The following is a 25714-nucleotide window of genomic DNA, read 5'->3' as shown; positions in this document are numbered from 1 at the left end:
ACTAACACTTATCAATTTTACAGTTACACGTTCAAGAAATAAAATATAACTTATCTTATAGGTACCATGTTACAACCGAGGCCGCAAAGTCGGCAGAAGACGCTCACGTTCCCAAGTGCCAGCACTTGCTTCCTCGTCATCATCAGAGGAATCTGTTTCCAACGCCTCAGTGGCATCTATTGCTTCGGCGAGGGAACTGAGGCTTCCAGACTTGGACATGCAGGTCTACACGCAAATATCGCGACCTATTGCTTCACACGTAATGATTTGCTATAGACTTGTACTTTGTATTGTGACCACTAGAAAAGAAGAAGGTTTATCCAATGCTTTAAGTTCGCTATAATAGAAATAACTTTCAAATTTTAAGTTATTACACCTTTATATGTTCCATTCTTAACGCTCTTTATCAAGAAAGGTAACTTTAAAATATTTTTTCCTTATTTCCTATTTGTCAGTAATTTAATACTTCAATAGAAAACTTAATAATTGAAAAATTTTACTATATATATATAAAATAAACAAATCAAGAAATCATAAAACCTTTTTGTAACTAATTATGAATAATGCAACTCTTCTGAATTCAGCCTGTGTGCAACTAAATATATCTGTCCTACAAGCAATAATATTTGCGTCTTGTCTTGTCATTGTCTTTGTCAACACACTTAATACGAGTAAATACCACAAGGGGGATTATTTGGCACACACATATCTTTCCAATATATAAAATATATTAAAGATTATTTTCTTCTGAACTGTTCTCTGTATTTTTACCGTTTTACCTCTAATCTATATGTTATCTTATGGTTAAGTTCGCTTTTCATTTAAAAGTATGTGGTTTGAGCCTTCTCCTTGAATATAAATTTACTTATAAATATTAAGTAATTTTAAACGTGTACATAACTCTCTTTAATATTTAACTATTTTGATATAAAATGCATGAAATAATAACACCCAAATAAACAATTAAGATAGGACGCACTTTTATCACAATTTTATCACTGTTCACTATTTTATATTACTTTCAAAAAGAAATTGGACATAGCTATCAATTATATTTTATTTCTTACCTAAGGTACAATTTAATATTGTTAATTCTGGATTCCAAACGTAAAACACCTATGTCCATTTTTAATCGTTATTAATTATTTAGCTTGTTTGTTTATTTGTCGCTCCCTCACTAATTGTTTACAGTCAGAGCCAACACGTCTGAAGAAACCGTTCCGCCGACAGAAATGCCGAAGTTCAGAGGTGATTTGTTTCTTAGATGACTTTGTTTTTTAATATTTCTAATTTACCTATACTCAACCAACATTTTAACGTGCTTTATGAACTAGTTATTATTGTAATGGATAGTTAACTGTATGATACAAATAATAATGTTTATATTGATAATTGGTATTGGTGGTAAGTGTTGATTTAGTGGCTTCAGCGTACGCATCCTTGAGGTCGTAGGTTCGATATCCGGCTGTGCACCAATGGACTGTCTGTTTAAGTGCGCATTTAACATTTGCTCGAACGGTATTGGAAAAATTCGTGAGGAAACCTGCTTGGATTAGACTCAAAAACTCTGTCATCGTCTAAGCCAAGCACAGAAGGTTGATCGCCTACTTCCTATTATAAATGATCACGAAGGAATTTCACAGACCTGAAAAGTTGTTTTATATATTATTAAATGGAAAAAGAACATAAACTACAACTACAGTCCAAATTAAAATGTAAATCTTATATCTGTTTATCACAGGACACAACTTCAAAGATATCGTCTAGTTTAGATTTAACTGAGGGATCTCGGAGACCCGTGAAGGTTAACAAGTTGAGGACTATTAGTAATCAGATAAGGTAATTTATTGCATCAAATATTTTGAACTTTAATATGAATGATAAACAGTCAGCGTCCCCTAACTTTCAGACGGGCTTCTGTGCTTACCTACACGTAACAAAAATCGTAGAACCTTCAAAAGTCATGCAATCACACAAAACATAAAACAATATAAAGAAATTTCTTCTGCTCTTCTTCGTATATTTGAATACAAACTTGAAACTTCTTTGTAAATTAATTATTACTAGGGTAAAAGCCTAATACATCATGTACCAGTATATGATCACTCCATTTAGTTATAATATGTAACTACTAAACGAATAGATCAACCAATAGCGTGTATTTTTTTCTCAATCCGATTGAAAAAGGAATTCTCACTCTTTCTCACTCTCTCTCAATCGCTCTCTCCCTTTTCTTCGATAAAAACGCTGCACATCTTCGTGACGTTCCTTAAAAAATTTACCCTCTTGCGCCTGAAGAAGTTTCACTTAAAAAAACGTTTTTATTTGTGTATTTGTGGTTGTGTGTTGTTTAAATAATTTACTCTTACATGGTGACATTGCAAATTTTCAGGTTTCTCCGTCGCCTAGAAAGAAGTTTAAAAATGAAGCAAAGCTATCCTGTAATATCTGACGATGAAGGGGACGAGTCCTCCAGTGTCACGTCACCTTTACTCCAGGGCAGGAAGGACCACAACCGATTGCCATGTCACGCGATATCAGCTCCTCTGTTAAGTGCTGCAAGACCCAAAATCACGAGGCAAAGACGTTACGATAAGTCGTTCGTTCACGATGAAACGAGAACGTTAAGTGCTGCTCCCGATAATTCAGACTAATTATAACATTTTTTATCGTTTTGTATTCAAACATTTACATTAGCAAGATATCATTTAAAGGAATATACTGAAAATGTTTCTAAAACCTTAAGATCCCAATCAGTTGGTTGAAGGCAGATATTTGAGTCTCCGGTGGTAGTTGTAAAGTCTCATTTAAAAATTTAAATGTGAATTCATAACATTATTTACTTGATAACTATATTTATATGTATTTGATTAAATCCCTAAAATATGTTTTGAAGAGTCTGTAGATGCGATCCTTTTTTACTAAGAGCCAATACATTGTCTTACCACACACTGTTGCCAAGTTGCGTACCGAAATTTCCAAATAAAACGTATAATCATCACCTCACAGCAAAATAACTTCTCTTATCAGTCCTCAAATCTCATTGAAATCCATCCATATTTTCTCGTCTGTATTCTGCGTTATGGTTCGTACTTAAGTTACGGCAAAACGTTTAAATCGTACAATTTTTATATCAACTATACTTTGACAAGTCGCATTCGAAATTTTACAATATTCTAAGCTAATGTGATATGTAGTAAGTGACATGGAATTGTAGTGTTGTTAACGTAGACTATAGTGCCATTATCTTTCGTTCGGCGTGTTCTTAGTGAGTTTATCTAGTGAAATAACAATGTAAATAATTTTCTCATAGCAATAACTTGTTTTATAGATTGTACGAAGTATTTTAAGCAATTGAATAATAGGACATAATCCCATCTTATGAAACGTAATTGTCATTGCATCAATTTGTTCATTAATTTCGCACTCCGCTATTTTATTAATACTATCTATTGTTACAAATGTTTTTGTAAATATTTTTTAAACATATTGCTCAAATGCATATTTTGTGAAGTTGTCTTTTGCGCACTTTTTGCTACTTTGTAAATAATTTACTTTATAATGTAAATACCGGGACATGAGAGAATTTTTCTTTCTTCGTGTATTTATGAGAAGACTTGTAAATTTTTAGAGTTAGTTGAAAAACGAAAGGCCCAAAAAAATCTGTATACCAAATGCACAATTACTATATTTATCTAGGCACCATTAAGGACCGTAGCTAACTTGCATTAAAAAGATACTTACGCACCAATATTAGATAAATGCATACCTTCATATCCTTATCTTCATACTCAATTAAATTAGCCATTACCTTTTAAATTGTGTTATTCTTAAGTAAAGTGAAATTACACAATTGTGTCGAATACATTATATACATTGGTTGCGTACTTTGACTCGTATTGATAATAAAATGCAGCAATATAACCTACTTAGATGTGATGATCTTAATAAGACTGAAGTTCTTGATGTGCGTATTTGATGTAAAGCATTGATGTATCCGAATATATTGCAACCTGTTAATGTACTCTCCATTAAACCCCTTTATTCGCATTTATACATCTTTGTATAACATACCTCCTAGTACCCATATATTCCAGCATATTACTAACAATTATAGAGTAGTACAAATATCTATAATAAATTGTTTGCATTTCTCGATGAATTTATAAATTTTTACATTTGCAATGTCCACTAGTTGTTGTTTAAAATGACCAAGTTTACAAAAACCTGTAACTTCTAGGGACGTGGCTGCTTGTAGTTTATTAGTTTTTACTATTTACTTTAGCTTAAACGTGTTAAAATAGAATAACTAAAAAAATATAAAAAATAATGGCCTGTTGTTGAGACTGATTTTCTTAAACTTATTCTTAACGTAACTTCTTTTTTGTTAAGCGTGATAGTTCTTCGCATTCTTTAGACGTAAGAGAAGCACATACATTTTGTTAAAACGAACGTGTTCGTTGCCTTGCGTATAAGAGATACATTATAAAGGGCTGTCACTGGTACGTGATTTTTTGTTATCTCATATTCAACGCATTCATATTTTCAAATATATAAAACATATTCCAAAATGGAAGCAAAAGGAGTTTTGAATTTGTAACCAAACAATTTATTAAAATATTAAAACCTATTCTCGATGTAGCAGATTTTCCAAAAGTCACGTACCCAAGTGACATAAAATACTATATGTAGATGACTTAGTGGTTCATATAAAACGCAATAAAATGAGTGCACGTTATATAAGCAATATTTTATAATAAGTCACGAAATTATAAAAGTATAAAAAATGCTGTGATCATAACATTATTGGTGCAGCTCAATTCAAATTAATTTCACGTAATTTTCAATCTCGAATTTATTCGAAGTAAATCTAATTTAGGACCATTGTATAAACACCTACTAATTTACTAAGTGCACCTTCGTAGTTATAAGAATATATAATAAATAGCTGTATCAATTTGGAATTCAATTTCAATATATATAATATATATACCGTTGTCATCTTGCGAGACTCGAACGAGAGAGTTTCAGATAATCACTCAATTTATAACTATATTTATAATTTATTTTGTGATCTTCCTCAAATTATAACTGAAATAACATTTCAAATTATCTTCCATATATCAATTGAGCGATTCTTATCTACCTGTTAATGTAATAAAACATATAACAGTCACAAACCAAGTCTTCTTTTGTAACATCGAAACACGCGTACACATTGAATAGTGGAGCAATTAGCAAGTCAGCTGTCACTGTGTGTGAAAGGTAAATATTTGCCTGAATTTAGTAACATATAGAAAAGTCAAAAACTTATAGAATTTGACATATCGCTTGCCCTATTTAACAAAGTCGCAAAAGCAAAATCAATTTTTCTCAGGAAAATAAAACAAGGTAATGCATTACGTATACAATTAAATGAAAGAATTGTTTTTCTATTTGACGTTTTCATTTTTTTCTTGTGTTATTACTGTAAATATGTAGTTAAGAAATTACTAATTCTTCATTACAGTAATTTATCTTTTTTACGATTGTTTCACTGTTTAAACATAATTATGGCGATACACTTATCGCACATTACGACAGAACATTTTGTCGTGTGTCTAGAACGTAATAATTTATTACCACTCTCTTAGCGAAACATATATATTATCACCACTCTTTTATCATTTTTAAACAGCCGCACTAACGTATGATTATTTGGTAGAATTACAATCTAAACTATATATATATGGTTGTTGCGATCTATTTCAGGAAAGCATAATTAGGCAAACGAGTATTAACATTATGCATAAAATTATTTCCGTAGATTAAAGAAGTAAATGAGGTGTGTGACTTTATTCAAATTCCGTAGAATGTCCGCGTGGTTTTTTGAACAAAATGTTTGACAATATTTCTAAATAAAAAAAATAGAAAACATTTAAACAATCGTACTTTTACTTTACGACTTTGTTCCCCGGGGCAAGCGATATCAATGTTCGTACTTATCTTAGCGCAAAGTCTTCGTGACTTGCCCGTGAACGATGTGCCCACGCCCTCCGCTACTCGCCTCGATATTTAATACTCGCTAGTAAAACCTGTAGTGATTAAAATTAAAAAACGAAAATCTATGTCAAAAGGATTTTGTTCCAAGAGTCATAGCATACATCTTTTCATTCAGTTAAGTATGAAATATTTATAATTTTTCTTTGATAGTTTATTTATATTTAACAAAGCCCTGCGTCATAAAATATATTTTATATTAAAAACACCATCACTTATTGTATTCATTTAGAGCAAAATATTGTAAATAAACAAATTTTACACAACACATGTAACCTACGTATAAGTCATTATTCACGAAAAAAATAAGAAATAAAATTTTGCTTGTTTGATGTATTTTATTCTCAAACCTCAATTCAAATACCACTTCGAAAAAATTATTAGGAACCCGTTATTTTTTTAAGACTACCTTAGAAACTATGTGTTTCTAATATATTTTCTAAAGCATCAAACTTTGTGTACCAGAAACCAATGTGGTTTAGCCAGGAATCAAACTCGGAACGTAAATTATAAACGACGAAGGGTTTCAGTTTAATAAAAATCGCTTACAAATCAAAATCACAGTGTTTATTAAAGTAACATCATAACTGATTTACGTAGAATTGTACATTACCAAATTGTACTTGCAAATTTACAAAAGACTTAAATGTAATCACAAAATATTTTCATAAAATAGCATTATATTAATATCACAAAACAATCATTTGAGGTTTATCTGCATTCAATACAAAAGTACAAAATTATACAAATAAATCGGTTCAAAGCCAAAAACTGTACAAAATAAAATCACACCTTTTGTTCGAGTTAAAACTAATACATATATGTATTTATACTAGGTTGCCGTAGACCTTGATATAATATAAAGGAAAGCCATTTAAAATGTTTATATAATATCTACAAACGACACTTGTTACAAGGGTGCTGTGGAAATTTGAACTCTGTCAAATTAACCTAAAGGCTAATTTTAAGGAGACATAATATTCGTGATAAGCGAATTGAGATCATACTATAAAGGTTTAAAATTTTAATATTTCAGTAAAAAATTTTTTTAGTTATTCTTGTTAGTGCTAAGTAGTACAAGAGACAGTATAAATATCTGGCCAATCCTAGTCACACTGGTAAGTCTTCCTTACTTAATTAAGCACAGTTTAAGCAAAGGATTAGTCCAGTAGCGTCTATTACTCCCGTATGTCAAATCATATTCATCAAACTAAGTCCCGAAAATCGTACCCTTACCTGTGACAGTACTGTATATTAATTAACATACCCTCACAAAAATTTGTGCGACTACAAACTTTTAACTCGCAGACAGAAGCTTAAACACAATTTGAGACATCGATGTGATTGAGTACTTGATTCAAAACAGTGTTATAAAACTCTATTTTCTAATACGGAGGGTAGACTACAAGGATGATACATGAAAAATTTAAACATTTAAAAGGGTAGTAATTTTTTTCAACTTTTACTTAATAAAAATATAAATAATTTTAACAATCGTGACGCTACATATTTTATGCTGGGACGACATCACATAAATGCGAAACGATACAATATTAACGCCACATCAAAAAAAATCGAACCAAAAAAAAACTCCATCAAACATTTCCACTTATCAAAACATACCATCGTGTATTCCAATCGGTACTAAGATCGCTAAAAATATCGCAAAATTCCTCAAAACCAGCCTCCAATCATCCGGCACAGCGTACGGCAGTATAATACCCGTCAGCTTGTGTATTTCGTGTGCCGTAAATATAAATATGTACGAGGTTAGGATTAAATTCAGTATCGGCGCACCGGGTATCAGCACTAACACCCCGTGCGTATCAGCCGCGAGCCAAATGTGACTTTGGCTCGCAAACAACTCTAGTGTTATACATCCGAACCACGCGAACAAACTGGAGTGACGCGTCCGAAGCGCGCCAGAGACGTTCCTAAGCAAAATATAACTGACAATTGGCAGAAAAGTTACGTAACTATGGATTTCGTTACAGTCGAATGTGTTTGTGCAGAAAAATGTAAATGTTATATAACTACCTAGACCTATGAAAGCTAGAAGTGTCGCTGAAAGAGATATGCCGGGCGTGAACAAGTTGCTGTGATTGTTGTCGTCTAGGAGATTGTATCTTTGTGCGAGGAGGTACGCTATTGCAAATATTATACCGTAGGCCAACGAGTACCTGTGACAAAGAAAATGTCATAGTTAATTACAATTATAATAAACAAAGAAAAGTTTATATTATTGTAATATACCTTAACAAGAGACTGATACTTGCTTATTTGGAAAAAGACCAAGACTAATTGTTGTAGCACAACTTTTTTTGTTTCCAAATATATATATATACCGTCATAGGAAACATCATATGAAATACAAGAGTCCATGACTAAAAGAATGTATTTGAAATAAAAAAAACATGTGTGTACATGCACGCGTTTGAAGTTAAACTTCTTTGACGCAACAAGATTATTATTTTTTCAAATTATTATAGAAAAATGGTATTTATTGAAAGCTTATTATAATGCATTATCTAGTTAAATAAAGTTTATTTAAATATCGCAAAAAAACTAAAAAGTTGACTTTAGCTAACTTCAGGGTGTTAGTTTTTCGTGACGGTGTGCGCACGCATCGTAAAAATTACTCTCGTCATTTTTCCCTACCGCGCCAAAAGTATAAATTCAACAAAAAATAAATAAATGTTTATTAAAAAACATTTTTAATAAATCTTAACATGTTGTTTTTTGTTATGTATAGTAATTGTTTCATGAATAATATTTGCACAAAGTAACGTGGTGCAACTTCTACCCTTCGGCATCACATGTTTTACTTTAATATTAAATACCTAACTTTATAATTTAAATAAATAGTATTTTTTAAACAACAAATATCAATATTAGCAAACTGACTGCAGTCATCTGATGTTGCGTTGCTGGCCTTTCAAGAATCGGTACAGTAATTCAACAATCACATTGTTCTACAATCTGCATAATTAAGTTTAACAAAACTTTATATATTATTAGTATTGTTTTTAAACTTTTATCAGGAACTCACCTATCCTGCTTCCAGTCCAGCCACCATTGATGAATATCATCGTCAGAGTTCACGAAAAGCGCTTTCCAAGGTCTCATAACAAAGATCTTCTGGAAGAAGACCTCACTGAGAAACAGAACTGTCACCACCGAGAGTAGACCCACCACCTTCATCCCGATGATGATGTACTGGTACGGCTTGGACTCCGCCGTGTGGGTCGATAACGGCGCAATATGAGGTGGCAGTGCCAATATTACGAACATCTGAAATGTATATTTCTCATTTAATATCTTATTTCATTAATTCAATATACATTAAAAATTTATTAAAGCGCAAAATCAGTATTTATTCCGAAACTTTTTAGACAATTACTATTTTTTTTTTTAAAGAACAGGGGACAAACGGGCAAGAGGCTCATCTGATGGTGATAGCGGCGCCCATGGACTTTCAATGCCAGAGGGCTTGCAAGTGTGTTGCCGGCCTTTGAAGAATTATGTATTTTTGTGAGCGATAATTGTCTCTTACCAATGTATACCAGAAAGAAACCAGAGGAATGAAGCTGTAGAACTGATAGGGTCGGTTCATTGTCAAACAAAGCACTATTGTGAAAAAATTTAGACGAAATATCACACGAAAGTACCTGCAATTAAAGCAATACATAGAAAATAAAGTACACACACCGTCACAGGAAACCGACACCCTGAAGATAGCTATAGTCAACATTTCAGTTTTTTTTTTGAGATTATTAAATAAACTTTATTTAACTAGACAATGCTTTATAGTAAAACTTTCAATATATATTTCTACAAACGTAGAATAAAAAATTTGAAAAGATTTTTATCTTGTTATGCCAAAGAAGTATAACTTCTAACGCGTGTACAAACACACGTTTTGTAAGGGTTTAAAGCACTTGATCTTATTGATTTAGAAAGTAAGCGATTACGAGAAAAACTCATTGATTTTACAAATCCTCACTGGCCCCTATAACTTCCAAGGAATTAAGAAGCTCTTTATTTTAAATGACAACACACATTTCAGGGATAGTTCTTTAAAACTAAAGACCACTCAATAAAATCCAAATTCCCTAAAGAACTTTCTTCCAAACCGAGAAGTAGCTGATGGTATAGGCTTCTGGAAAGTGTTAATAGTGCCTCTCTGAACTATTTTAAAAATAGGTTGGATAATATAAATAATAATAAAAATTATATTGTATTTATTTTTAATTTTTATACCCTCAACTCACCTAACCAAACCCGTGTCACCAGTCTTCCACGTGTAATAAAAATGCCCGTAACCCGTCAAGAAGAGATAAGAGGAGACCAGAGCCCTCACCATCATGTAAATGGGTAGGACTTTACTCGCCCCAGTCACCTGATAGACCAAGATCACCAGCTGCATCCATCCCTTCCACTCGTCTGTCTGCTCCCGGTGCAACACTCGGGAATGGCTGAAGCGTTTGTGTCTGTTTAAAATGTGGAACTGCCCTTATATACCCATATATATGTCCCAAGACCCCACGTATACCATGTCCCATGGGGTTTAAATAAGCATTATAGCCAGTATGTTACGTCTAAAACAAACCAGTTTCCTCACGATTTTCTTCGACATACGAAATTTTTGCTAAAAAGTTGACCAACTGCCTGGAAACGAACCCACGACCTCAGAGTTCGAGGTCGCATTTGGCTCGTTGTAGGCTTTTTGCCTTAATTAATAAGAACGATAATAAAATACACGAGAATTTATATAAAACAGATGCAGAATTGCAGTGAGGCAGTAAAAACTAAAACGAAACTAGCGATTCCGAACAGGCGGCAAAGTTGACTATTCAAAGTGATCATGTGATTTAACTGAATAAATATATTATAACTTTGACGATTAATAAAGTGGAAAATTTACAAATGTTAGAGCAAACGAATAAAACTGCGTAATAATTTTAATTTTAATAATGTATTGCTATTTTTTTAAAGAGGCCAAACGAATACCCATTCTTGTTTGTGGGTATCCGGGCTTTGTGAGTAGTTTTAAAGACTAAGGGTCTGTTTCACAATGCATGGATAAAGTACCAAATAGCTATGCAACACATAAATTATTCGGAAGATAAAAGTTCCGAATAAGAAACTTATCTAGTAAACTAGTTTATCCTACCAATAAGAATTAAATAGCTTATTTGGAATTTATCCGGTCATTGTGAAACAGACCCTAAATATCTAATGATTATTTCTCTCCCCAAACCACTTCCCGTACCTGGTCGATTTAGATTCGTCCGTGAAGAACAATCCCAAAGCGAACACATATCCCACCGGCAACCAAAAACTCCACTCCGAATAGTATTTGTTCTCCTTCATGAAGAAATTCGTTCTATCGCACAAATAGAAATATGCCATTATCATTCCCAACTTCGCCAGCGCCACCATTGGAGACGGATTGGCAACAGTCGGTTGATTCACAAGAGAGTACCCCTCGATTTTCTGTTTTATTGTCTGCGACCACTTCCACACTGATCGCATCAGCACTAACACTGCGCTAGAAAGACATGGTATGTAAAGTTGCTATTTTTTAATGTAAAATAATAATAATCACAGTACAAAGAAATTAGATAAAGATAAAGTTATTCGTAACTCATGTCAGAATTAGTGTATAATACTTTAAAAAAAAATTGCTCGCTACGTCTGTTTTCATGACAGCAAAAACATCATTTATCGGTAAGAGACGAAAGAACACTATAGTTAAAATGCAATAATTTAGTTTTTATATAGGGAATGCTCTATATTAAAATAATTTTTTTTAATGTTAAAATTAGGAAAAATTGCATTTTTTATCACAGATCAATAATATTGTAAGTTAATTGTATTTGTATATACTATTGATAGCTTCTTGGAATACCAGTAAAAATTCAATAAATTTTTAATTATGAGTACAAAAAAACTTAAATGAGATAATTAATCTCAAAATTAAATTTATAAATTAAATTATTTTCGGGTTCTCAGCTAAGAAAATCTTTAAATTTAAAAAACTTATTGATTGTTCATTATTTAAACAGTTAGTCTTCTGGAAAAAATGGTTTATAAGTAATTATATATTTAGAAATACATAATAATTTAATGTTAATAAAAGTTGTCACTTCATAATTAATTGATTTAATTAACTTTATACCTAAAACCTTAAAAAATGTCTAAAACTAGTAATTTTCAATATAAAATTGGCTGTATCTCACCATAGCAAGAAAAGAGCGAAAGTCATCAGCTGCAACTGAGTACAGGGCTCCGGCTGAGCACAGCAAGTGCCATCGTTGAAGTTCATGTGGTCATTGCAGAACATGTTGAGTAGTATTTGAGTGGAGTGGCGTAGGGCTGTGGCACTTAGGGACACGCCATCTGGGGACGTCGCCCCTGATGCTGCCAGACGTGGGGAGTTCCACATTTTAGTGGCACTGTGTTGGAGTATCTAAAATTAATATTTATATTTAATTTTGTTGCATTATATATTAGTACCTAGATGGCCGAGCTTTGCTCGGTATTTTTATTTTTTTATAAATTGTGTTTTTTGGAAGTTATATTTAAGTACGAATTACATACTAATAAAATGATGAAATATGCACAATATAGAATATATATGCTGGAATAGCTTTAGTGTTGGTGTGTCGTTAAAGCAATTAAAAAAAAATAGTATTATTATTCGCCGATAGATGTCAGGAAGATTCATTTTTCAGTTTAAATTGGGACTACTCAAACACCAAATTTTTGTTATTTAGTATCATTTATTCCTAGCTAGATTAGATTAGATTAGATTTATCGCCCCCAAAACCCCCCGTATACTAAATTTCATGAAAATCGTTGGAGCCGATCCCGAGATTCCAATTATATATATACAAGAATTGCTCGTTTAAAGATATAAGATAATGGCATCATTCAAAAGTAATGAATCTTCAACCGCCACTTTAAAATTAATTTAAAAAATTTTCACTACAAGGATATTGTATGTACTTATAATAACTATAGATTGTTTTTCTAATTTTTCACATAATTTTTAATTCAAACCCAGTACTAAAAAGCAAAGAATTTTACCTCAACAGCCGCCCGATTATATGCATCAATATCATTGTTATTAATCTTGACATCATTATTTAGCTTTGCAATGTCAACACTTTCCAACAACTTCCAAAGAACCTTTGTTCCCCGCTGTGCTAATGCGTCAATAGGTTGAACTAAACGTGTCAAGTTTCTCTTGTATTCTTCAAGATTTGCCTCAGTTATGTTCCGATTGTTAATAAGTTTAAGACCACTACTTGCGACTATGACTGATGGTGGTCTGTCGGAAATTTGCCTAAAAAAAATGACTTTATCATTTGAACAACTTTATGCCGTAAGACTTTTGGTTCATTAATTTTAGTTTACATAATTTGAGTTAAATTATAAGAAAAACAATTCTGTTTAAATTACAAAATCAATCACCACATAAACTAACTAGTAAACAAGTTATTTTCTGTAATAACATTAAGAATAAATCAATATAAAAAACATACCACATCCTAAACTTTTCCACCATAGTTTTAGATATGTCATCACTCCATATAAAAGTAACAGATAATCTCAATTTATTATCTACATATGTATAATTGGGTGTGTGATGGTCTATTGTTGAATAAGATGTATCAACATCTAGACGAGTTTTTAGGCCACCTGGAATATTTTCATTAATTAACTAGATCCTAGCTCTCGTAACCAATCTAGTTTTAACACTAGTCAACTTTTTTTGTCTCTAGTCTGATTTTTCTCAATTCATTTTATAATTCTATAAAAAATCTGGTTATCTATGTAAGTTCTTCTCGAAACTTGACTTGAAAATGTATGCTTTTTCCATAGAATATTGTATACTATTCTCTGCATAATATGTATAAAATAATTTTACAGCGGTGTGAAGAATATTAATTTCTAAATATGAGCCTTAAACATAATTAGCACATACAACTATTGTCTCACTTACTGATAAAATGCTCGTACAATTGTTCAAGCCTCGAGTCACCGATAAATGCAAAGCTATTGTATTTACCCCAGAATGCTAAGTATCGTAAACATCTTCTTGCATCTCTGAAATGTATTATTAAATCTTTGTATTTAATAAAAAAAAGGTTTTTACATAAATTAATATATATTTTAATATGTTTAATATGTATAAGTAACAGTTTGTGTTTATTTATGTTCATGTGACTTTTGTTAAATATTAGATATTTTACAGAACATAAAATATAAAAAGGTGTAGTGTAAATATTATCACATAGTCTAGATAACCATAGTATTTATTAATGTGTATGGTAGATATTTTAACTGACACAGCTATTATACCAATAATCATATATTGCACCTAGCAGTCCAAAAACCTACAGATAATTCACAATAAAAAATAAATTCAAATCAATCCAACAAGGCTTAAAAGATAAAATTGTAGTTAATATTATTGAAAACATTGCAGTATGCAATGCAGAAGAAGTAATTTTACTTAAATTTAAAATCAGAAAATACTCACGTTTTGGAATATTTATGTAACATGCAGCCATATGGTTGCCATTCATGATCACCCTTATATCGCCCAGATGACAGTAGCCAAGTGCATGAATCTGGACCTGGAGTATAAAAACTTACACTCTTTATACCTTTCAAAAACTAGTTTTATGATAATGTCATATTAAATATACATTTCATCCAATTTTAGCATTTATAATAAATGTTCAGGTTTCTTCGAAAGATTTAAGCTAAAACTTCAAAACACTTACCATATCTCAAGTGTAATATTCCATGATATCCTATAAAGCCTAAAACAAGAAAAAATGCTAACAATTTAGCATTATTTACGTTAAGTTTTCCAATAAACCACTCTGCCGAGTTTTTCTTTGGATGGGACCCCATTAATGCAAAGATTTTCCTTATTGATATGATAATTATTATCTATTGCAGAATCGATGCGGTATAGTATTTATTCATTATAAACCACTATTTACTTTACGTTTTCTAAAGTAAACATAAATCTCGCTGAAAAAATAAAAACAACATCCCTGTCTGTACAAGACGTCTGTAAGATATATTTCTATTTTTTTTCGTTAAGATACAATACCAGTTGACATATGACAGCTGACAACACCTTTGACATTTCATTAGAACTCTTACCACAGAATACAAATAGTGTCGAAGTGTGATGTGTTAGACTTTATTTTTAAGTAGCCTTTATCCTTCGACGTAGTACTTATATGACTTACAAGCTGATCGTTTGGCCTACGGTATTCAAATCGTTAAATTTCTTAATTTTGTGCACATGTGTAATCTATCCATTTCAAAACACTTTTGTAACTTTATAAATATTAAGAGTCTGTAAACTGGCAACATTTATAAATTGTATTGGCAAATGGCGGCTATGTCCCCGTCTGAGGTTTGTAAAATTAATAAAAATAATATGACACTTGTAACTTTTACCACTTATTTAATGAAATACGATCAAGCAATACGTTATCAAATAAATACCTTTACTTAGTATACAATTAATAACTTTTGTAATTATGTTAAATTCAAAGTTGCTTTGACAGTTCTTGTTACCACTTTCGTATTGTTGTTTTGTGTGGATGGTGTTCATCATCTAAGTTAGATAATAATATTTATTGATCCATGTAAGGAGTGTATAGAAATTCATTATAATGTTACAGAGAAGATTACAAAAGGAGCTTATGTCCCTGATGAAAGAACCTCCACCAGGAGTAACGGTAGACGGTGATCAGGCCAGCCAAAATCTTACGCTGTAAGTGACCTATTTCATTATTACCAATTAAATTTTATTTTATTTTTTAATTCCAATACTTTAGTAGCCTACAACAGTAAACAATGTAAACTACTATATGGAATAATATCATGTCTTATGTTTATGTTAATTTGCCTTTTTTGAACTTACATCAAAATACCTACTTTAATAATGTATAAAGAAAAAATCTTTTTCAAGACATCTATATCATACATGGATTTGATTATATTTTTGATTGTAATAACTACTATTGCAGACACATTAACCACACCAGACACAACATATGGTGGAACATATGAATTGTCTTTTAACAAATTTATTATTTATTAATATAATAAATAAATCGTATTATATAAAAAATAAATATTTAAATAAGAATATGTTAATAGGTGGACAATTCACATGGAAGGTGTTCCTGGTACATTATATGAAGGGGAAAAATTTGAATTGCAGTTCAAATTTACAAATAAATATCCTTTTGATTCCCCTGAGGTAAGTCCTTTAAAATTACATAGCTTTTTTATTTATTTAAACATTTTCTTAAGATAGAATTTAAGCAAATCATATTAATTTACTAGAGAAAATTAAAGCATACTAAATGTAGTAAAATATCCAAGTCCTTTTTTTTTATAGAAATAACTATAATAAAAACTATAGCAGTAAAATTTTACTATTTGTTTTAACTTTTTGTGTTGTAAACTTATCTGAAGTAAGGAAGGATAATTTCATTAAAATTAATTACTATTGTTGCCATCAGCAGTATTTATGATAATCTTGCTGTGTAGTTAATTATTAAAGAAAATTTAAAGTAATGAAAAGGAAAATTAAAAACAGATTTGTCTACATTGATAATTATTTAAATAATTAAATATATCTTCTTCAAGGGTGAGATATATCAGTTTTCCCATTGCCCAACCAGCAATTTAAACTTTTAGCTTTGTTCAGTGGCTTAAAGCAGATAATTAATTAATAAACTATTGTCTTGTCCTTGTTCATTATCTATTCTATCAGTTTCCTTTACAGTAACGATTGCGTTTGTAACTGATTGTTGCAATTGAATAACAATGGACAGATAATGTCTTAGGCTAATTTTGCAACTATCATTACTAAGGCAACGCCTTTGTAAGTTATATTTTATTCCAATTAGATAACCTAAAATGGCACTTTTGAATATTAGTATAATATAAAGATGATTCTAGTAGCCCCTTCTAAAAGGTAGTTTTGTGTGGAGGTGAACTGAAAAGAAACTCCACAATTACTCTTTTGAAATAGGATTAACAATATTTGTGTACATTAGTTAAACAATTATATGTGAAGTCAATCTTCAAATACCGTCGTTTCTATTGTCGATTCGATATTATGCCATATCGTAGATTGTGTAAGTTGAAAGTTTACTTTATATTATTGTTGGTCTTGTGAGTAGGATAAAATTATTTAATTGTTTTGTTCCAAAACAAAAGTTCATTTATTTAGGTATCAAAAACGTATAGAAATGGAAATACAAATACAAAAGAATCTCTTATTTTGATGTTGCTTTTTAACGGATTTCGACGCGAATTCACTTCAGTCATACTGATCAATTGCTATAGTAGATGAAGTGTTTAAATAATTCGACTTAGATTCTTCAAGAAAAGAGCGCACCAATTCTTAAAAGGCCGGCAACGCACTCGCGAGCCCTCTGGCATTGAGAGTGTCCATGGGCGGTGGTATCACTTAACATCAGGTGAGCCTCCTGCCCGTTTGCCCCCTGTTCTATAAAAAAAAAGTGTGTTTTCGAGTGAATTCGACAATCGATTCTACAGAATATGCAAGAGCAAACGAACACTTAATGAACTGGCAAGGCCCTTATGAACAACGAGATATCCTAAAAAATACTGGTGTTAATAACTGCCGAACCAAATCCAATTTTGGCAACAGCTGAAGGACTTCTAATCTAATCAACGTAATTAAGTTTTGCGTCATTCCGTCCGGATTTACTAGTAAAAATCAAAACTAAGTTAAAATTTCAGGAGACTATAACTTGTAAAAACTCAATCCAATTAAACAACATTGCTAACCGTCTTACGCCCGATCCCAATAATTAATCCACAATCTCAGACCAGACCGTGACAGTCACAGAAATCGACCTTCTGTGGCTTCTTATTCAAAACAATACTTTCCCCTTTTTTTGCTTTCTAACGCAGAACCTACAAATATCATTATATTGTATGAATAAATTTACACAGTTCACAGCGATTCTTCCTTTAATTAACGCTCATTACTCGTGAGGATCTAATTCTTACTGTAATTTGCGCGTTTGAGCACGAAACAAATGAACAACAACCACACTATACCTCCTATTATTACAAATATTATACATTTGGACTTGTATATATCATCATATCTTCATAAATTTAATCGTACACTAAAGTACTCATGTCTCTCTCTGTCAAATCGTGTTTACGCTGCGAATAAAAGTGACAGATGGTTGAGTTTTTATAGTATAAGGGTATTAACTTCTCAGTGAATTATTACTTATTAATACATTAAATATGACTACTATATGTTGGTCTTGAACTGTGTGTCCATTTTCAACAGAACAATCAGAGGTCATATCCGGTCATACTTAGTCTATTTTAGTAATGAATTTATTATTCCAAACATATTAAATAACCACGTATGTACTTCGAACAGTGAAGGAAAACCTCCTAAGGTAACCCGCATGTCCTTAGATATATATTGACGTGTGTCAGGTTGAAGGCTACCTATTCGCCGATAAATTCATCAATGAAACAAAAATATGTGTGTATGAGGGTTACGGGACTTAAACCTTATTAAACATATATTATGCTGTGATTATACAAAAACTATTTCTATTATTGCAATATTATGAACGTTGATCTTAGAATATCAAAGATATTGTTAGAAATATTTCTCTAAATCTGTGGGGATTTTTAAATATTTGAAAAGAGAATTGTTAATTTTGAAGATATTTTGGCCTGGTAACGAGACGTTCAAAGATAATAAAAAATAAAGGTAAAAAAATAAAAAGAGGTTTGGTTGATAATAATTTCACAGATAACAAACACAAACATGCGATTCGATTGTATGTTGGGTTCTGTAGTACTCAAGAAGTTCGTAAATACTTTGTTATATATAGGTACATTTTGAAAATTGAATTTGAAATAAATTATGGTAAAAAAGTATATTGGAAAAAGCGGGTATGAGCTGGGCTATCGGCTTGATCGATAACAAAACAATATTGCCTCTACAAATGAAGTGACCACGTAATAGCGCTTAGGAAACATAATGTCATTATGTGGAGATTACATATTTATTAATGCAAACATTACATCACTTATCGACGCGTGCATACTAAATCTATGTATATTTTATTATTATATCGTTTGATTGTTGGTGTAAATAATTTAAGTCAAAAATATCGTATGTGTTCTGTGTGTTAGAATGATTTATATGTATCGTTTCACACTTCGTAGTGATGGGAGACCTTGAGAGTTGATTGTATGTTATTGAATCTGCTAGTAATTAAATGCATGTGCTATTTTGTATAAACCATACAAATGTACATCCGAGGCTCTCACTGCGATGACGTCATACCCTGAAACGCGCTAGTGTGAAAAACTAGTGTAAGTTAAAACTTTAACATAGGATATTGGCACAGTTGAACTGTCTGAACCACATACACCGATCCGATCTGGATATCTTGTATCAACAGATGGCTATTATAATCAGTCGATTGGTCATTGGCACACCATATTTGGATTAAGCTGTCTATCTCAGATGGTCAAATTGAGATAGGTTACGGGGTTTACGCGTAACTGTATAGAATAAACAGAAATATCTCTATCCTTAAGATTAAGGATCTTCACCAATATTTTTTCTTTCAGGTAACGTTTATAGGAAATAACATCCCGGTTCACCCTCACGTATATTCCAACGGACACATCTGCCTATCCATACTCACGGACGATTGGTCGCCCGCACTTTCCGTTCAATCCGTCTGTTTGTCCATCGTCTCTATGCTTAGTAGCTGTAAAGAAAAGGTAAGCTTTTTATACCATAATATCAGAATAAAGCTTGTTTTTCAAATAAACACGAATTCTTTATTCGACGATTCGAGACTCACATTCTTATGCCCGAATTACACCAGTCTAGTTTTTCAAGCTAGGATAGCAAGCTAATACTGTCCTAGCTTGGAACATGCTAGTTCTGTTCGCTTGAGGCTAGGATTATTTTAAGCTAGTATTATTGCAGTGACTGATTTTACCACACGTCCAAAATGAGTTGCATGCGAAACTATTTAACTAAATGAGTTACTTCGAAAACTGTGTCAATTCGTACTAGATGAACTAGAAGAAGAGTTACCAAAACTGTCTATCTGTCACTGTCTTTAATTCGCCACAAATTTTTGTAGTGCTGAATCACGCTTAGATCTGTCTTTATAACTTGGAAGAGTAGCGTTCTACAGACATTCATGGTCACGGGAACTGAACCGTAGGCTCATTAGCCCCCATATTTACCAACTATATAATTCAGCATACGTATAAAAAATGTCAAATTGGTCAATAAATAACGTAGCTTTGTTGGAGATAGAATTGTTATTTATGTAAGAAAATGAGGATGTACGGATTCTTGATAAAATACAAAACGCCCGTAGACAATTACGAAAGGTTTGCATGTCGTATGTTAATGGTTATTGCATCTTCCATATTCATTGGTATTTAAAGCCTTAACTCCTCTTGGGGCTTAATTAACAACAAGTGTGTGTATGATATCGAGGACTCTATATTAAAACGTATTTTTATGTTTATCTAGAATGCGCAACATACATACGAGCAAGAAAACAATTAATGTACACCCGATTCGTAAACCTACCTTGTCTATTGTATTGTTTAGGATTAGATTCACTTGACTGTGAATGTTACCATTAGTGTAAACATAGCTCTGTGGGTTCGCTTAAAATAGCAATGCTTCCCTTAACCCTTCTTTATGTATAGAAATTTAACTTGAACTTCGCATTATATCGAAACCATAGAAATGAAATGTGAAAATATAATATTGAATGACCGGAAAGTTTCAGAAAACCGAGGTCATATACACCTAAGGCCAACTTGTCACCTCTTAGGTCTCTTACAAACAATTATTTACGTGGCTTCAAGGGTATTGGAATCATATTCGACTGTTATAAAACGTATTATTTAGTCTATGATAACCGTAACAACACTAACACTTTAGTTATGGTTTAATTTGAAAATCTTAATAATTTGATATTTTGGAAGTCATGTGTTATAGTTTAATGATGAATGTTTTTCATACCACTGTTAAAAAGGTAGTTGAGACCAGGGTTTTTTCACTAAAAAACGCACGTTTATATCAGTCCGAACCAAAGATTTATAACCAAGCCCACTAACGGTATTAATCTTCATATAATTGACTATTAAATACTAGGTTTTTTGTATAAGCGTGTATATAGGTCTTTTTTTATCAAAACATCATACCTTATACAAGGAGGACAATCAGATACTTATAATATATGTTGTAGAAAGGATATACGTATGAAAATAACATGAGAATTTAAGAAATATTTGTACCACTTAAGTGTTATATCGATTATATTCTTATTTCAGAAACGACCGCCGGATAATTCGTTTTACGTGAAAACCTGCAATAAAAATCCTAAGAAAACAAAATGGTGGTATCATGGTACGTATATGACCTTATAATTATTATTACCAATGTTGAATCAATTAATTGTTAAGTGTCGAACGCAATATTTATTCGTGGCCGTCGCTATCTATTGTATCAATTGCTGATAATTATCTAAGTGTGCTTTTAAGTATCACATTAAGTCTCGTGACATTTAGATATTTCTAATTTATTGTAAAATGTCCTTATTATTAATCTAAATCAAAGCTGCCAAAATGAAAGATTACTTCTCACCTCATCACTTAATATATTCTTGGCGATGTCGTCTAAATTCAAGCAATTTCATTTTTTATTTATCAATTAAAAGAAACTGTATAGATATTGCACCGTTTATAGTAGTGATTCTATATATTTTTTTCAGTGTTGACCCAATTTGACAGAAAGAGACGCTTGCTTTAGTTAAGAGTGAGGTGATAATATTATGCATTTCCAATATTTTGTTTTTCAGATGACTCAGTGTAACGCTGTTTGGTTGCTATATCGAGCATGGACGATAAAACGTGAACTTGTGATAAGTGTTATCGATAAAGTTAACATATAATGTTATGTATATACGGACAGACGGTGCGATTTTATAGGCGGCTGTGCTAAATTATTTTATCTGTTTTGCCGCCATATGAACTGTCAATGTCAGTGATGTGACGTTATCTGTGGTTCGTTGCTTGAAATTATTTTGTGTAGTTATTTTGCGACTGGATATGCTTTATAGAATTTTTCGCGTGGATGGGTGAAACTGAAAATGAGTAATGTTCAAAAATTATGTGAAAACGTTTTAATATGTTGAATTTTTTTGACCGCCTATCGCAAAATATGGAGTTTCCCCTTAATAAAGTCTAAACAAGACATAATAATATGTAAAAATTGATAATAAATAATCAATATTTCTATGGATTTCATAAAATTGACAAATACTAATAATTTCTTTTCAGAATAAACAAGAAATACACAAATCTGTTTAGTGTAATATTACTGATAGCATTAAATGTTGGGTCCATAGTTAAAGATTATTTTAAATTGAAACCCCATGATTTTTTTATATTAATTGAAAACCATGTCAAAAATTATAAAATTCAGAGCAAATTTAATCTTTTGGTGTCGCCCATCCTTATGAGAAAATTAAATTAAATGTATAAGTGAAGCAGTCATAATGTATTATAGGTTAAAGTTCAATAAATTATTCAATCACTTATTTTGTTTTACACTCCCCTCACGACAAGAAAACACATTTTTTGGAATATAGTATATGGGGTATGGGGTATTTCATGATATACCCCATACCTCCAAGCTAAATAAAGGGACAAAACATTCTAGATATCTCAATATCAAATCATTTTTTTAACTATAAGGGCAGGCTGCTATATATTATGATTACAATGGAGAGTAAAATCCATTCTCACAAATTCGAATGATGCAACATTCTTGTATCCATATTCTAATATAATTATGTATAACTATTTTATATGTCTTGAAATTTTTGTTTAGAGTCTAAGTCTTAGACGATTAAGATAATTCATACTGAAAGAGTTATATAAGAAAACTCACTTTATGATAATTTTCACATTTTTTATTGATTTTTAATTACATATTTACATTGTTAACTTAATAACACAAAAAACCATCACCTAAAAGTCTTTCAAAATAAATAATAAAATAGCTCAAAATCTGGGTCTGTTCAAAATATTTGTATCAAAATTTAATTTGTAACAGCAATAAACATTTAAATATCCCAATAATCACAAATTTAAAAAAATGCCAAATATTTTTCCTGAGATCTTTACTCCTACAACAACTACATAAAATTTTAACTTATCTTACAAAAGACTATTATTGCATTAATAATTGCACCTTAAGTTGTTAACTTGTACAAATATTTACATACTTTAAGACCACTCATATAAAAATGATTATTTAAATTTTAAAATATCTTGCTTTTTTAAACAATGTTTTCTATTATTTGTTTTTTGTAATGAAGATAAACAGCACAAGTTGTAGATTATCAAATCATTCTAGAAATCATTCTAAATTAAATAGCATTTTTTATTTTATTTAAATAAAATTGATGGTCATACAAAGTAGCTAATATACCATCTGAGACTACAACATTACTACCACTTGAATAGTCTATGGTCTCGCCTTTAGTTGTGGTCATAGTTCCATTATTGGTCTTTAGAATTGCATGACCAGCACATAAATCCCATTTTTTTATTGCAGTTTCATGTAAATAGACATCATTTGTGCCATTCATAATACTAATAAATTTATTTCCAGCTCCTGCTGATTTTGTAATAACTGTTTCCTCTCCAAATGCATTTTTTGCTATTTCTGCTACTTTTCCTGGATGTGACCGGGAAACAATAACTTTTGGATGGTTTTTTTTATCCTCTTTCTGTAATTAAAATAATTTCATAAATTTAATTAAGTTGCCAAGACATAATACTTTGTCTGATTCATTAAGCAATAGAGTTAAACATATTCAATTTGTATTCTAAGGAGTCTAACTATATTGGCCTCAAATATTGCTAATTAATTACTAATCATATTTATTTCTAAGATCAACATTATACTTTTAATTGCTTAAGCAGATTTGGTTAAGATTAATGTAGCTCTTAAAGTTAAATTGAAGAATATATTAAAATTCTTAATGTATAACTTACATATAAAATCTTTGGTATGTTACTAGATGTCCTTTTCATAAGCCAGCCCCAATAAGTGGTTGGTGGGAAAGGATAATGGATTACCCCTACAATTGGTACACCATTAATGGCAACACAGACCATAGTTGTAACATAGGAATATAAACCCTCTGAAATAATTACAATTCAATAAACATAAACATGATATTCCATCTTTCTTTGATAAGGTATTGCTACTCGAAGAAAACAAATTATTTTTACTAAAATTAAATTCATAGTTAATTACAACTCATTTAAATTTTAACAATTTTAGTAAGTATATAATTTGGAAAGAAGTTCAAACCTGTATATTCTTGTGTTGCATCCAAAGGATCAATCCAAACTGTCACATCTTTAGCAAGAACATGTTCATCATTAATAGAATTAAGGATTCTTTGCCCTTGTGGTGTTGATTCCAAATCTATTGGATCTTGATTCTGGCATTCTGAATTTCCATCAGAATGCTCCTCAGACACAATAGCTAATTTAGGAAATGCATTTTTAATAGTATAATACATGGCACAATGTGATGCGTAGTCTGCATCTGTAACAGGATCGTTTGCACCTTCTTTCGTTTTTCCCTTGCTATGCACTTTCATACCTTTATTTCTGCCTTCTATCACTTTCACACCACCACGTTCGGCAGCATATATTGCAGCATTTAATAGCGACTTTATACTCACAAGATCACTCACATCGGTCGGGTAACCATTTCCACCAGATCGCCAATAAATTATCAAGAATAGCACGAACACTAAAGTAAAACATGCGAATTTGTTTACTCTTAATGTACCTCCAAAATTCATTTTAATTATATATTTAAATATAAAGTGTATAGCTTTGTAATCCTTATAAACAGAATATGAAAAAACTAATAATTGATAAAACTTTAATTCATATTATTGGGGTTAAAAATAAATACATTTTTGCTTTCCAATTTCTATTATGATATGTCGACACTTCACAGTTTGTGTATAAGTATAACTCGGTGTCGATGGCCGATGCCAATTGCCAAATCTCAATTTGTGAGTATTTGACTTTTAGCGGAAGACACATTAATTGGTACTTGTAGCTAAACAAGTCTGCAATATAACTTGTTTTAGCAGGCTCACTTTTTTTTCATAAATTAAAACCTTTTTTAATAAATACATTTGCAAAACTTATATTCTAGTTAGGTTTTCTATTAACAGATACAATTTTTTACTAAGATAGAATGTGTATGTGTTATAAAAAGCACTTACCTAATATTTTCATTGTTGGATAAAAACGAATAGCGTACGTTACAGAAAACTTTTATTATTCTCTTTACTTACATATCTTTAACATGAATCATACTTTTAAAAAATGTGAGCGCTCAATAAGTTGAAATAACAAGGTTCTTAACCGAATTTAAGGGAAATCGGTCATGAATTTTATGCCAAAAACATTATATAGGTGAGAACTGAGATATCTTTATATTAATTATTAATAAACATGTTCATGAATT

The 25714-nt window shown here is 31.2% G+C and overlaps 4 protein-coding genes across 8 annotated transcripts in view; 2 read left to right on the top strand and 2 right to left on the bottom strand.

The window, feature by feature from the left end:
• LOC111003464 overlaps nt 1-3735 on the top strand; it is a 129253-nt gene extending 125518 nt beyond the window's left edge. Inside the window, exons 26-29 of the mRNA XM_045630753.1 lie at nt 62-259; nt 1192-1248; nt 1742-1839; nt 2393-3735. Of these exons, the coding sequence (XP_045486709.1) occupies nt 62-259; nt 1192-1248; nt 1742-1839; nt 2393-2654 (615 nt within the window). The 3' untranslated portion in view covers nt 2655-3735. The remainder of the gene's footprint in view (nt 1-61; nt 260-1191; nt 1249-1741; nt 1840-2392) is intronic.
• A 2852-nt stretch (nt 3736-6587) lies between these two features.
• LOC111003476 (N-acetylneuraminate 9-O-acetyltransferase) lies at nt 6588-15136 on the bottom strand. 4 transcript variants are annotated; one of them, XM_022273992.2, is made up of 11 exons: nt 14838-15136; nt 14591-14687; nt 14051-14154; nt 13590-13746; nt 13132-13390; nt 12282-12511; nt 11312-11590; nt 10311-10529; nt 9593-9707; nt 9089-9330; nt 6588-8219 (listed from the first exon to the last, which is right to left on the bottom strand). In XM_022273992.2, the coding sequence occupies exons 1-11, from the start codon at nt 14968-14970 to the stop codon at nt 7652-7654; spliced, it is 2403 nt and encodes an 800-aa protein (XP_022129684.2). In that variant the 5' UTR covers nt 14971-15136; the 3' UTR covers nt 6588-7651. The 4 variants fall into 4 exon arrangements, with proteins under 4 accessions (XP_022129684.2, XP_022129685.2, XP_045486747.1 ...); XM_022273993.2 differs by having other exon boundaries at nt 10311-10514; XM_045630791.1 differs by lacking the exons at nt 6588-8219; nt 9089-9330; nt 9593-9707 and having other exon boundaries at nt 10382-10514; nt 11312-11585.
• Nucleotides 15137-15353: 217 nt separating this feature from the next.
• On the top strand, nt 15354-22743 carry LOC111003478 (ubiquitin-conjugating enzyme E2 W). Its single transcript, XM_022273997.2, has 6 exons — nt 15354-15487; nt 15759-15850; nt 16240-16342; nt 19738-19893; nt 21478-21553; nt 22005-22743. The coding sequence occupies exons 1-6, from the start codon at nt 15464-15466 to the stop codon at nt 22016-22018; spliced, it is 465 nt and encodes a 154-aa protein (XP_022129689.1). The 5' UTR covers nt 15354-15463; the 3' UTR covers nt 22019-22743.
• A 456-nt stretch (nt 22744-23199) lies between these two features.
• LOC111003487 (putative inositol monophosphatase 3) lies at nt 23200-25700 on the bottom strand. Of its 2 annotated transcripts, XM_022274010.2 has the most exons (4): nt 25470-25700; nt 24533-24982; nt 24211-24359; nt 23200-23942 (listed from the first exon to the last, which is right to left on the bottom strand). In XM_022274010.2, exons 1-4 carry the CDS (start codon nt 25480-25482, stop codon nt 23580-23582), a joined length of 975 nt encoding a protein of 324 aa, XP_022129702.1. In that variant the 5' UTR covers nt 25483-25700; the 3' UTR covers nt 23200-23579. The 2 variants fall into 2 exon arrangements, with proteins under 2 accessions (XP_022129702.1, XP_022129701.1); XM_022274009.2 differs by lacking the exon at nt 25470-25700 and having other exon boundaries at nt 24533-25359.
• Nucleotides 25701-25714: the final 14 nt, after the last annotated feature.

Source organism: Pieris rapae, chromosome 13 (assembly GCF_905147795.1).
Source record: "Pieris rapae chromosome 13, ilPieRapa1.1, whole genome shotgun sequence".
Lineage (NCBI taxonomy): Eukaryota > Metazoa > Arthropoda > Insecta > Lepidoptera > Pieridae > Pieris > Pieris rapae.
This window is presented reverse-complemented; position numbering and strand designations above follow the sequence as displayed.